Genomic DNA, 14,931 nt, shown 5'->3' on the forward strand with positions numbered 1-14,931 from the left:
ATAATAGATCATAAAACTTTGAGCCTTTTCAAATTTGTAATTAACCTCTGACTTGGTTTACTCACCTATGGGTATACAGCCATAGATTTTTGTCATGATTAATTCAAAATAATGCTCATTCCACATTTCTGTAGAAAGTTTCAAAACAAAACAAAGTTTTACATTTTGGAGTGGAAAATAAAATGCTTTTGGCATCCAAAGAGTTTATTACCTGCCAGAAATCAAAATTTAACCTCAAACCTCGTAATGAAAACAATGTGACACATTATGTAAATTTTACATTTTTATTGATTAATGTTTTATTTTCATTCAAAAAGTATCAGAAATACATACATACATACACAATGCACACAACTGTATACATACAGTCGTTTTCAAATTAATTCAGTTTATACCAGACGGTTTTTAGCTGATGTTGCGCAGTTTTCATTTTTATCAGCCTGAGCCTTCAAGCTAAATCAATCATAGTATTCAAACAGTATCACACCCTTTTGTTTTGCCTTCATCTTTTGGTGAGTAAATTTACTCCCCAACTTACCAAGACATGAGATTTCCAGAGTTTGAAACATATTGTTGAACCAATACACCTCAATGAGTACAACACAAAAACAGTCGGGATCTATAAAAGCTTTCAAAATCACACCAAATCCATGGTGTATTTAGTGGAAAATTTACTACAAATGTGAAATAATTTATCAAGTCCCATCCCATGAGTTGCTCAGTGTTACCAAATCTGATACCCAATTTCTGTTGAAAATTTTTGACACCCAGTGACAAAATGTTGATTTTCAAGCTGCGGACAAACATACAATTCACTCTCCTTTGCCCCCCCCAAGTCTTTTGCATGCAACAATGAATATTGTTTATTATTTTCACACCACTAAAGTTGGTTTTTTTGTTGTCCGAGAATGGAAATGCAAATGTGAAACAGAACTTTTATCCACCTCAGACCAAACTACACTTCTCAAAAGAATTAAAGGATCAGTTAAATATAATCATGTTTTCAAAAATGCTGATTATATTCAACTAATCCTTTAATTCTTTTGAGGAGTGTATCAAACAGCATATTTAGCATTAAAAAGACTTCTTTACATGAATGGCTAAAACCTGTCTCTGTGTAAAACAATTTATTTGAAGAATAGAGTAAAACTCATGATCCACAACTTGACAATGTTCCACAACAAATAGAACACTTTTTTTTTTTTTAAGTACGCATGACCCTGAAGTTGTTTGGTCATGGTTTTTTTAAACTCACTCTCAATCTTTAATAGTTTCAGTAAATACCACAAAACATAAATAACTTTCCTTCCTTATTTTGTGGGGATTTTAAAGTTTATATTTTTACCGACACTGTTAAATGTATCCTTTGTGTAACCCTATATTAATTAAAATGCTCAGGACCTCTACTGGAAGGGTCTCAAATTTGTACCTCTGACAAAAAGGATTCTATATTTCACTGAAAGAAACATTTCCAAATTGAAAAGCATCAAATATACATTGCTGAAATTGATCCAACTCACAGCAACACTGACCTTGTTTATCTTTTCCAAACTAAAAATAAAATGTTGTCCCTGACAGACAGGAACAGAATCCAATTGTTTATGTCAGAAATCTGATCTATTTTGGTTCTTCTTTAGGTGCTACATAATCATGACTAATTTCATGCTAATTTGATTCCGTGAAAAGAGGTTACCTAGTCATGAAACCTTGACAACATATATGGGTCACTATTGCTGATGAAGGCAGACATGTCTGCCATTGGTCATGGCTAAAGAAGCGGATGAGTTTGGACAGTTCAGTTGCAACCAGGCATTTAACACGTTTCATTGCAAGATACGAGTGCTAAGTTTTTCTAAAAGCGGAAATAAGAAATGAGATTGCTTAGCATTAAGAAAGATGTATCACATGTTAGGATCAGATTTTGAAAGTTGTATTGCAACAAGTTAACTGCACTTGCAACTACAAACTTAATTCAACTTAGTCAAATTGAAAAGGGATGTTAAATCAAGAAAAGGTCTTCAAAGTTTGTTTAAATAGTCACTCTGTGTGAAGACGTACTTGGTATGTAATCTGTCGTTTCCTTGTTTCACAAATTAAAATAATTATTTCTTCTTTTCCTAAGCAATTCCTAAACCAAGTCAGACTGCTTCAAAAACAAGCATAACTTTTTGTTTGGTTTCAATTGCCAGTTGACTTCCCATGTACTTCCACATAAACAACTGAAGTTTTTATAAAACTTGTATAAGTAATTATGGCACAGTATTTAGATATAAGCTTGAATTGGGCTATTCCATTTAAAATCCACACTACCCCTGTGGAAGATTTGGAAATATCTTCCACAGAGGGAGTATGAATTTCAAATGGATTGAATACATTAGGCAGCTCCATTTGAATTTCACACACCCTCTGAGAGAGATTCAACCTGAATCTTACCCTGATGTAGGGTGAATTTCAAATGGAACTGTCGAATGTGTTCATTCCATTTGATATTCATACTCCCCCTGTGTAAGATATTTCCAAAATCTTCCACAGGGGTAGTGTGGATTTCAAATGGAATAGCCAATTATCAACTTCAAACTTGACCTTCCACAATATATTTATACATTGAGAGCTTGAATACAAAACTTGCTTTGTCCATGTAATAGTATTTTTGAGTTTGGTCCACCATTTTTGAAATAACCAGATTACGTTTTAGACGTATCTGTGTCCTTTCAAACCTAACCTCAAGTGGAATTTGTGGATTATGGTTCATCCCTGGACACTACTGGTCATCTAACTGCATTTCTGATTGGTTGATGATAACTTTTTATGGTCAAACTTGCATTTGCAGATGATCTTAATACCCTCCTTCATTGGTTCAAAATTGGACACAATATTCATTTTGGCCAATCGGCAGGTAATTTTCATGGGGTTAAATTTTTTTTACAAAGTCAGTTCTGGATCTAAGCCCTCAATATGTAATACATGGAATATTTCAAAAGATGGTCACAAGGACATTCCCCCACACAAAATGACACCAACAAGCTAATTAATATATCAGAAAAGCTGGAAAATTTCAGTATTTCAGAGCTTACGTTTTTTAATAATCAAAAGCTCATAAACTGTTTTTACAAAACAATCTTTATTCCACTTGATGGGAGTTATACATGTACACACATATAAAGATATACAATGACATGACAGAATGCTTCTTGCATTTGGAATAGCATTGGTAAAAGTATTCAACTTGATAATCTTTTCCTACTTCTATTTCTCATCAGAAACTTCAAAGTTTTATTGAAAGACAGAAAATGAAAAGGAAAAGAAGTTCCAAGACGTACTGAAAAGGCACTAGGTCACGCACCCAGGTCAAGGGTCAATCAACCAACGCCTTGCCTGAATGCATACTGATACTCCAAATGCAAGATAATAGTTTCATTATTACACAGATGTTAATATCAAGATGGTAGAAATCTTAAATATTACTACTCGAGAAACAAGATGGCCGCCGGGTATGGCCGGCCAGTGAAGCCAATAATGAATTTACATGCATCATTTTCTACCTACAAGCAGAACTATTTAGTCATTTCTTTTCAGAATAAAAGAAAACTTAAAAGTGTAATAGACACAAGCATTATAAGCTGACATGCAATTTGAAAAAAAAAAATCTGTGCAATAATTATTGTATGATCAGTCACACTGCTCATGTTTGCTTCTAGTATTTAATGTACAAAATTTTATTTTACAAGCACAATTTCACCAGTTGGTTTGACTGACACAAGAAAAAGTTTTCTGTATACTTTAGGTCACAATATCTAGTCTCCTCTGCAGACTTAATGGTAATGCTAACCTGCTTACAACAGTGCATATATCCCGCTAGACTATTACAATGTTTACATGTTGTAAATTAACTGATTTCAACATATTTTTAACATATTCTTCCATTTTTGTACACTGATAAAATGTAGCAAAACCATATAATGCCTGCACAAGAATTAAATTAATTTAAGTTAAGAGCACAATGTTACAAGGTTAAAAGTTTGAATCTTTAAGAATAAATCATTTAATTCATGTGAAACAGCAAAACATGATCAATTCCGTTTATCAGCCAACAACTTTTTATACCGCTGATTTGTAGATATCAAAAACCAAACAAGTAATTTAGAATCAAATAATTTAGATGGGGGACTGCCTGGGAATATTTTACTATCTGAAACATTTATACAGTTGATAACTTTACATACAGCAAAATGCTGATTCTACTTTCGCTAAAAACATTGCAATTAAGCAGAAAGCCATTCTCGAAAAAACAAATCAAAAAAATACTGATTAGTTACCAAACGACGGAAAAAATATAAAAGAATCACAAAAAGATCATCATTTCTTCAAAATGCAGCTCTCATTTCGTTTCAATATACTAAGGATTACTGTCTCTCACATGTAAAGCCAACATTGGCTCAAAAAACAGATGGATTTTGACTTTTTAGTACACATTAATCATTTTCTAAAATATATATATGGTCAACATAAATAAGGTATAATTTCTGTACATTTTTTTCCCACACAAACTTGTTTCGACCTTATAATCTACACGATAAAGTAAAACTTGACAAGGTAAATACATGTATAGTCAATCATAAGCCAATAGTATGTGGATATATTTTTGTAGGCTATCTGGACAATATAGATCCAGGGCATAACATTCGGTGAGAATTCTTGCATTCTAGATTTTCCAGAATAAATCTGGAAGAACCCAACTTGATTCCTTTGGGTCAACATGCTCAAAATGCAGAAAAATCTGAAATATTCCTGCAAAATTTACCACCATGAATCTAATTGAATTCTTACACTATGAGATGACCTTCTGCCCTGTTGCGTATGTAGCCAAGGTGCATTCCACTCGACTTTATGGCACACCCCAAGTCCCAAACTCATCGTAACGCTAGCATATAAATCATCAATGTAGAGTGACGATGCCTTTGTAACTTACGATGGGTTCAGGACGCATCATCAATAATAGTGAAATGTACCCCAAATAGCCCTAATGTGTAAAACCCGGCAAGGTTAGAATTTCAGCAAAAGAATATTCTTAGCACTATTCACAAAAGGTTTGCACAAATCATATTTGATTCTCGCAAATTTCTAAAATTAATTAATTGCGCGAGTCAAACGATTCCTGCAAAATTCTCTTGTGCGTCAAAATTCTAACCCAACCTTGCACGTTTACACTACTCTCACATACCAATTACGGATATGAATGTAGAACTTACATATTCCCATTGAAAAGAATGTTCCACAGCACCCTAGTGAATTTATATGCTAACAATTTTTTTTACACACAGAGTAGCAAAAGGGTGTACTGATTCCATGGAACACTGGGCTGTTCCACTTGATATCCATACACCCCTATGGAAAGCATGACTTTAATCACCCACACAGGGTGTAGATTTCAAATGGAGTCACCCATTCAGGTAACCCCATATGAAATTCACACTCCCTGTGTGGAAGATTAAGGTCATATCTTCGATAGGGGGTGTAATGATTTCAACTGGAATAGCCCAACTTTAAAAGATAATATACATGAGCATATCAAATAATATTAATGTTATGTATATGACTTGCACATACTTCCCCTTGCACTGTACTCTCAAGGCATACACCATTGACAAAGCTGAAATTTTCACTGACCTAAAAATTTCACATTTTGGCAACATGTTTACTTCTAAATCCGCTATATTTACAGTAAGGCTTGTGTTCGGGAACAACAAGCTTAAAAACTTTTGCATTTTTATTATTTAACTTTATGCAATATTTTAGAAAGAAGAACGTGAAAATTCATGTCAACTGAAAATTTCACTTTTGTGGTTGTATTTTTTGATTCCAAGCTTGGGATGATTCTGTTTTTAAATAAACAAAAAGAGAATCATAAAAACATAGACATGCTTTGAAAGTTCAGTACAAAAAGGACATCACACATCTTCTTATTAATATACAATTTTTGTTTAGCGGTACAAACACTTTGAAGCTTGACCTAGCTTCATCATTTGAACAGATGGTTTCAAGTGATGATTTTGCTTCCCTCCGTCTCAAGAGTTTAGAGTTTACAAACGGCTGGTGTGCTGATGTAGCTGAAGTTTGATATAGCTTGGCAACAAACGGTGCAGCATAGCTAAAACATGCCTGTAAATGGTGGAAGAGGAAAAAGAATAATAATGGTAAAAATCAATCTCGTTGATATTAACAAATTTTGTGTCAATAGTTCACCTGAACAGTGTCCATTATGATGTATCCTATATTATAAATACAGAACTGAGATGTTGAAGATTTGATCTATTTTGTATATCCTTTTGACAGAAAGAATACAATAAAGTTGACCTGCAGGCAATATTAATTCTCAATTATCGCTAAATTTATATTGAAGATTGTATTTTCATCAACAGGCCTAGATTATTACCATCTAAATAAGCTGATGTTTTTGGGTCTGGCACAAAAAGGTTAGCAAGCTTTTGAATTTGATCCCCAAAACAAAATTGCAATTTGTAAAATACTAGTTAAATAAGCCGGAGTTCAATTTTAATTTTCCATGCATGTCCTACACAGTAAATAAAATGGTGTGGTGCAATTCAAAGGTGTTGATATAGCAAAAGCACAAGCCAAGAAGCTGAACACCTTATACAGTATCTCTTGATATAGCATGCACACAGGGACAAGATTCACACCTAAGTAAATAAGTCGAGCAAGTAATTACAAAAATTGCTATCAAATTGCATAGGGTATTGTAGTGTCCAGCAGTATGGCAACAGTATAATGTGATGAAGAGGCCCTTCTATAATAAAGTTAGACTGTAAACTTATGATAAAATGTATCATGCATTTCTCCACATTTTTCTAACAATGCCCCAGCCCTGCCCTTCATTTATAAAATCATCTGTCAGACTGTTTGTGTGTGTTTTCTTCGCTTTTGAGAAATTGCCGTGGTGCCCTTCTCAAATTTTCAACAGTTGCCCTCTTGAAATATTACAAACTGCTGTGCTGCCTTGCCTTTTCAGTGAAAATCCAAGGCAATTATCAACTTGCCCTAAAAAGTTGATGTGCCCCTTCAGATCCTTAATTCCAGGGCTGCTCAAACATGCTCATCTTTCAGTGCACAGTTCTTTAACCCCAATCCGTTTGTACATTCATAGAATGACCCTTGAATGTGTTGGGTACAAAAACTCATACTCCATAACTTGAGGTCAAATTTTGAGCTCTGCTTTTGTAATTGATGTCAAAGAACTGTGCCTTACTGAATGAGAGCATTAGTCTCATGTATAATGCATGTATACTTACAGCTGCAATTTCCCCATTACTCCCCGTAGAATTATTTCCCCCTTCAAATCAATGTACATTTACTGCCCGATTTCTTTTTGCCGGATTTCTTTGTGTCTGGTGTCTGATGGTTGATCTGTCGTACAAGGTCGTAGAAAATCTCGCTCACGTTTATCTTGGCTTTCGCTGAGGTTTCTAGGAAGGTGCTGTAAACAAATGAACAAGAAATAGATGGTGAGCTGATCTGTTGTACAAGGTCGTAGAAAATCTCGCTTTCGCTGAGGTTTCTAGGAAGGTAGTGTAAACAAATGAATATAAATAAAGAGATAGATGGTGAGCTTTGATTTAACGATTCTTGATTGGGCTCAACATAATTGATGCCCTGGAATTTAAGTACTGTGTTATGGGTCAATGCCACATTTAGATAAGCGTACACCTGTTCAAATACGTCTGAAATCTTGTACATTCATATATAGAGTTTAATTAGCTAAATATCTAATGTTTCCTATGTAAGATGCACACAGCCAAGTCAGTATACTCTTAAATGCTAAATTGTGAGTTCTGCAAGAAGACGCATGTCATACTTTCTTACTAAAACATAAATAATTTTATGAGGTAAGTAAAGCCAGCAGCACCATACTCAATGAACTGCAATTGGTACACATTTCAAGTCTGGACAATTTCAGCTAAAATGTCCCTGACCCATTATCAGGATTTTGATCAAGTTAGGGCTAATGATTTTCATCAAATGTAAAACCAGCAATCATATTAAGGGAAATTAACAAGTTTGACCGATCACAGATCCATGGTCAGGATTCAGAGTATTCAAGTGAAAATGTTATATTGAGGTAAAATTCTCAGCATATTAATGAATGCAAGGAATTACTACAAATTGCAAGTTGGACCATATATAATGAAGATGGTCGGACAGACCACAGCAAAATGTGAAACTTAATTCTCATCTGACGAAAAAACAAACAAAAACCCAGCAGCTTCACTATATTTTGCTCGGCTCCAAGTACAATGTAAATAGAATATACTCACTCACAACAATGGAGTGCACCCAGTTGGGCGCCACACCTTTGCAAAAGCCTTTTGCATATATTGTATGATTAAATTACGCAAGTGTAAGTTGGAAAATTCTATGTGCAAGCAGGGATTGCACAAGTAACAAAAACCAAATAATTTTCACCCACAATATTTTGCATTGCAAAATCACGCCTGCGTCTCACAATGCTACACAGATTTATTGGTGAATGAGGTCCTAATGTTATCATGATGTGATTCAATTAGCCAATCAGAACCCAACATAGGCCTATATTGTAGGTGTATCATGGGTTGAACTAAGATGTTCAACTGAACTGTCAGGGCACTATTCTTTATTAAACACCAACACATGCATGTCTTAGATTCTAGTATAAGAAATATAAGTATAGCCCCCCCCCCCAACTTGAGGGCAAATTTAAAGCAATATTGTTGCATGGAGGTTATTAAACTATGCCTATGGAATTGTGGCTATTTTAGCTCATCATAATGATGCACTCCACATCGTGACCGACTTTTATTGGTTTTATATGACAAATCAATTTAACAAATTGCTTCAATTTCTTTCAGCATCATAGTTCACTCAAGAGGCTGCATGCTATCATGTGTAGGGCACTTTACAGTGTAACCTACTTTACAAAAATAATCTAATGTATACAAAATGCACTGTATCTGATACATCTTGGTGACAGTGATACTGGAGAGGAAATTCTGTCATCAACTGGATTGCACTACATGTATGGAGTTGATTTGACAGCCAAATCAGAAGATACTCATAAGCCTCAATTTCAACTACATAGTCTACAATGAAAGACAGAGATAAAAAGACTAAATCGCATCCGACGTCAGGGCAAAGACACGCCATGATTGGTTGCTAACCTGCACACTACAGCCTAGTTGTCAGAATTTCAGAGGCAAACTAGTCTTCTGATCTCTGTCTTTCATTATAGTATAATTTTATTCCAGTTCTTTCAAGAGCAAGCCCACAAAATGCAGAGGATTATGTCAATGTCATGATGTTGACAAATAAATGGCCCCATCTACAAAAGGCCAAAGGAGTTAACATTTAACAGCTGAAGATTCATTACTCCCAAAAGATACATGTACCAGTAATAAAAATACTGCATTGTTTTATACTCATGAACTCTCTGAATTTTGACATTTCACAGATAGCCTACATAATACACAAACATTTTATTATGTTCTATTCATGGAACATTAATTCTAGTCCAACTGTAGGCCTATATGGTACATTTTGTTCAGCTCCGAGAGCAGACAATGGGCACCATCAAACGCTGCAATTTTGTGTGGTTCTTGGCATCTAGCAGTTCCACTCATGAAAAGAAGTGTAATTGAGAGAATAATGTGCAATTAAAGTTAGACTAGATCCAAACTCAAACTGATTAACTACAGGTGAAGTCATTATTCAACATGTGTTCCAGTTTGCCGTGTCGGCGAAACCAATGCTTCTATCTTTACGTTTGTGCGTGCACGACACGGTGACACGCGCATGCTGACGTAAATGCAAACAAGTGTTGTAAATGACAAACTTCAAATCACATGCATGTAGGCCTACATATGCACGAGACAAACCAGGAATGAAGATTGATGAGCTATTAAACATTATAGCTGGATCAGCAGACACAATGACTTTTGAAAACCCAAACTTGAACTTTATGTAATCCAAACTTTATACAACATCAAAATGTTATGTAAATGTACATGCAGCTGTAGTTGGGAAGACATCCAACATGGACAGATATTTATAAAGGATCTTGGCAAGATTTTTACACATTACTGGTGGGGGGGGGGGGTGTCACTCTCACACAAAAGCACTACCCACCCGGTATCCTACAACTTCTACAGCTCTAAAATGGCATACATTTTTGTAATACACATGCACATACTACCCCAAATAATTGTTTTCACAAAAGATCTATTTTTTTAGGTGCAAGATTACTTTTCCCAGGGTAAGTAAACATGTTTTCAATACATAAATTAAAAAAAGAAAAAGATTTTGACCCCTTCTGAACTTTGAAGACTGAGACAGTATTGCGGAAATGGGTCACATTTACTTGGAAATGAGAGACTCCATTATGAACGTCATGGTCTCACTGTCATATCACAAACGAATTCATTTGACACAATTTGCTTCTATTAAAAGAAAAGATGATTTATTTTATTGGTTGCTTTCAAATTCAATATTGTGTCATTATCCTCCGTAATTCCAAGTAAATGCACACCCACCCTTGATATTCCTAGAATTCATACTTCCTGCTGCATATATCATGTATTATGAGCGTTGCATATCGTGTATAAGTGGAGGTAGTCATTTTAATATCTTTTCCACTGAAAGTTGAACACCAAGTGTATGTGGCCCATCAGATCAAAACAACCAGTTATCACCATCGGCTAGCTTCATTGGGCTATTCCATTCAAATTCATTTAGGTAAAGTCTTCCATGGAGGGAGTATAAATTTTGAATAGAATAGACAATTGGATAACTTCCATTTGAAATACTCACTCCAGTGAGTGAGAGCTATAGGTAAAGCAGGGGGAGTATGGGTTTCAAAATAAACTGACCAGTTACATTTGACAAACATCCCGGGGACAAACATACTCCTCCTGTGTAAGATATTTCCAAAATCTGCCACAGGGGGGAGTGTGGATTTCAATTGGAGATTGCAGATAACAATGAAAGAAGATGAGACAAAAATTGAGCTTGTTTTGTCTCAATTTTGAATTTCACTATGTCAGTATAATCCAAGTGAGCATAGCAAATGTCATATTTTCTGACATCAAAGCCAAGTCATGATACAAACCAATTATGATCAAATTAGTATTATGCTTCATATAGGCAGATATAATTTCTAAAGGAAGCCCACTACCAGATGGTTATGTGGTGGATCTTTCAGATTGAATTATATTACTGCAGACAAATCAATTATCTAATTAGAAATCTTCATAAAATGATGTAACCACAAAAAGGGGAATGAACTCATGATGACAGATTTATTGGAACCGTAATTTTTAAACACTAAGCTCACTTTGTATCAAATTTGACCTGACTATTTATAGGGACACAAATTAAGGGTTGTTTTATACAAACAGCATACAAACGCCATAAAAGCACATGCTTGTAACCCTTATTTCACAAAATTGACCAATGGTTAAAATTTGACTTTCACTGCCAGTTAGAACTAAGGATCAGGATTTATGAGCGTAGCTATGTTTCATTTGGCAAAACAGGTTAATATTTTTTAATCCAAAATATTCAATGCTGTATTTTACTGGAATCGGGAGTAGATCGTACCATACACCTCTAACCCTCTTCAATGAAAGGGCAGAGGCGGTATTCAAGATAATTTTTGGTATGTAACAGTGACAGACTTGTTGTCTAATCTGTGTCACCAAGTTACTTAATGACCTCCTACAAGTAGATAAGAATATCCATCCATAAATTGTCCATCAGTGACAGTCAGTCAGCCTGTCTACTTTTCTCTGGACTAGTTATCACATCATCTCCCCATTCCCTTAATTGCTCCTTCCATTGTACAGTACGCCTGCCCAGAAGTCAGTCCGATCTCCTTATCCGGTCATACCAATCAAATATTTAGCATCATTTAAACCAATTTTTAAATTGCCCTATTCCCTTGATCCTCCCTCTGTACAGTACAAAAATAGTACCACCTTCTTACGTCATATCAATCAAATATTAATCATCACTTAAACCATTTTTTTAAATTGCCCAATTGTCAATGGACCTATGCAACAGTGACTTGTCTATTTTTATCACCAACTCTATTCCCTGCCTTCCACCAAACAGTTAAATCATCAATAATGATATCGATTAGCGGAAAGCGCGCATCATTTAACCTATTGGACCGATTATCACAGGAATTTGATTTCACTTTTATAGGTCAAGCAGAAACAATTTCATCACAGAAATTTCAGCTTAGCTAGCTAGTCCATCTAGTGTTTATATGTGGGCTTTGATGCGTTCCCACATCAAGAGACCAACGCTTTCCTGTTAAAGGTGTCACAGGACTTCCTGTACAATGGCTTGACACATACTAGGATCCACAACATGCTCATCTAACAGGGCACAGTTCTTTAACCCCAATACATTTGTACATTCATTGAATGACCTTTGAAAATTTGAGTACAAAAACTCATACTCTGCAACTTGAGGTCAAATTTTGCTCTATGAATGTTTTGAGGTTATCGAACTATGGCACTGGAATGAGGCCATTGTGGTCCATAGTGCAAGCACAAACTGTTGAAAATTCGATTCTGGAGCCAGTAGGAGCCCTGGTAGGAGCTTCCTTTATTGTTTTGTTTTTAAAATTTTGGCACTGAACAATCAAGTCAATTCTATCTGGTTGCTGTTATTGTTTACATTTAGGCTATTACAAAATCACAAAAGTATGTGTTTTGGAATTGCAATTTATTTTTGTGTGGCTTTTGCTGTTTGAGATTTTACAAATATTACTCGGTATCGAACATGCATTCATCACCTCATTAACATACACAGCAACTGCAATCCAATCAAAAGAGCTTGATTGCCTGACCGCGCAGCGCGGTCATTAAAAACTCCTGGAACACATCGATATATGCTACAATGACTTCTGCGTGCATGTGCATGTATACGCTAAGCGTTATGGCAACGCACACGCCATGCCGTCACACTTCTGTGATTGGTAGCTCTTGTTGTCGGTGCGAATGTCAAGTTTGCATGGTCGATTTTTTTGTAGGGTAGGTTATAACAATAATTAAAACTGTTTATATTTAGCAGCGTTTTATGGCATGAAATAACATCAAATCTAATTTTGATTTGTTCAAAATATGAGATATGACAGTAATGAATGACAATAATAACTTTGCACCATCTATTTTGAGGTCATTGTGTGAAATTGCTGGGTTTTGTTTTAGGCCTCAGTATTGGAAAAATACCTTGCCAAAATAAAACCCTCCGATTTCACACCATGACCTCAAAATAAGATGGTGCGCAGTTATTATTGTCTAATCGGCGGTCAACGCCAAGGTCGAAACCAATATGGATGCGATGCCCAAATATCACCAATCTGATGCAGATACTCTCCTCCAAATGATGTAGGTTTCATCTACATGTAGCACTGGCTTCTGTGCTGTACTCTGATACCTGTATGATGATTTCCAACTGTTGGCTCTCGCTGTTCGAGAGGCGTCGCGGTTTGAGAACGGGGCTAGTTCTAGGTTTCATCCTTTGTTATTACTTACCAATTATTAAACTGCCTTGCCAAACTCTGGCCTTGGTCTTTGCCTACCACCCTCTCATCTTCCAAATCACATTTGTTTCCAACTAGCACCATTGGGACCTGTCAAGTTTGGAAGAAAAAAAGAAAAGAAAAAAGAGCAACAAATGATAAAATGGTTGATTTTAAACAAACACTATACAGCAAACATAATATTTTCGCACTTTTCGCACTGAGAAAATAAAAGCACAAGAAAAATTGTCAAAATCGTGCAATTAAAAACAGACAAAATAGATCAAAATCAGCAAAACGCAAATTACAAGCATGAAAATTACTACTTTTACAGTACCTGTATGTCATCTTTAACAAATTAACATCCTTGTATTTTTGAAAGCAAGTACCATCTCACCCCAATATGGACAAACCCGGAAACCCTTCTTCTCAAACATCATGTACAAACTTATACTGAGAATATCCGAATCACAGGATTGGTGTATTTTTAGAACTATTCTTTAAATTGGCATCAATTATTCCATGTAAAGAATCAGCCACCATGTATTTTAAGCCACTTCAGGCGAATTCATGTAAATCATTAACTTAATGGAAAATTTGCCCTGGACATGGATACTATCGCTCTAATGCGTAGACAGCGAATAGGCTGTACAAGGGATTTAACGATTTTGTCTGCGGGTCACCTTCACCCTCCATGGAATTGTGGCACTTAGCTTACACAAACAAATTACTTTGTAAAATCAAGATATTAAATGAAGAACTTGCAACCAGTGAACATGGTAAAACATGTAGTAACTGAAATGAATAATCATTTATATCAAACCACTGTGTGTATAAAACTGTACTTCAGGTGGTTTATTACAAGCTTCGTATATCACAACATCCTCTATAGTATTATACTCTGCTTCAAACGAAGTCCTAAATAGTTTCAGACCATAAACCATATTGACCCCCACCATGACCACAAGTCTAGAAAAAACAAGAGAATCCAGGTAGTCCCTGTCTTGGGATATTTGTGGTATGGAGGAGAAATTTAGCTCTTCAAAATATAAAGACATAATTTCACACTAGAGACAGAGTATAGGCCTACCATATATAAAATAAATATCACAATACATGTATACCCACATCCTGCAATGTGAGCGTGGGTCCATGCAAGCATTGGTAAATTTATACCAATATTGCGTTAATCATTAGTCAAACAGGAGATGGATGTTCCCCAAATAGGAAGACACATTACATCACGTTTTGTCTATTGACACATCTACTAAACCCGATGATTGAGCTTTTAATGCCACTGACTCTGTTCAATATCTCTTTAATTTGCAAGTGCAATTAGGTAGACATTAAATCTT

At 35.4% G+C, this 14,931-nt stretch overlaps 1 protein-coding gene across 1 annotated transcript in view; it reads right to left on the bottom strand.

Annotated features, from left to right (window-relative positions):
• Positions 1–265: 265 nt before the first annotated feature.
• Positions 266–14,931, bottom strand: part of LOC140148895 (ras-related protein Rap-1b) — a 50,282-nt gene continuing 35,616 nt past the window's right edge. Inside the window, exons 6-8 of the mRNA XM_072170992.1 lie at positions 13,590–13,687; positions 7,308–7,492; positions 266–6,159 (exon numbers count right to left, since the gene is read on the bottom strand). Of these exons, the coding sequence (XP_072027093.1) occupies positions 7,351–7,492; positions 13,590–13,687 (240 nt within the window). The 3' untranslated portion in view covers positions 266–6,159; positions 7,308–7,350. The remainder of the gene's footprint in view (positions 6,160–7,307; positions 7,493–13,589; positions 13,688–14,931) is intronic.

The sequence above is a fragment of the Amphiura filiformis genome, chromosome 3 (genome assembly GCF_039555335.1).
Source record: "Amphiura filiformis chromosome 3, Afil_fr2py, whole genome shotgun sequence".
Lineage (NCBI taxonomy): Eukaryota > Metazoa > Echinodermata > Ophiuroidea > Amphilepidida > Amphiuridae > Amphiura > Amphiura filiformis.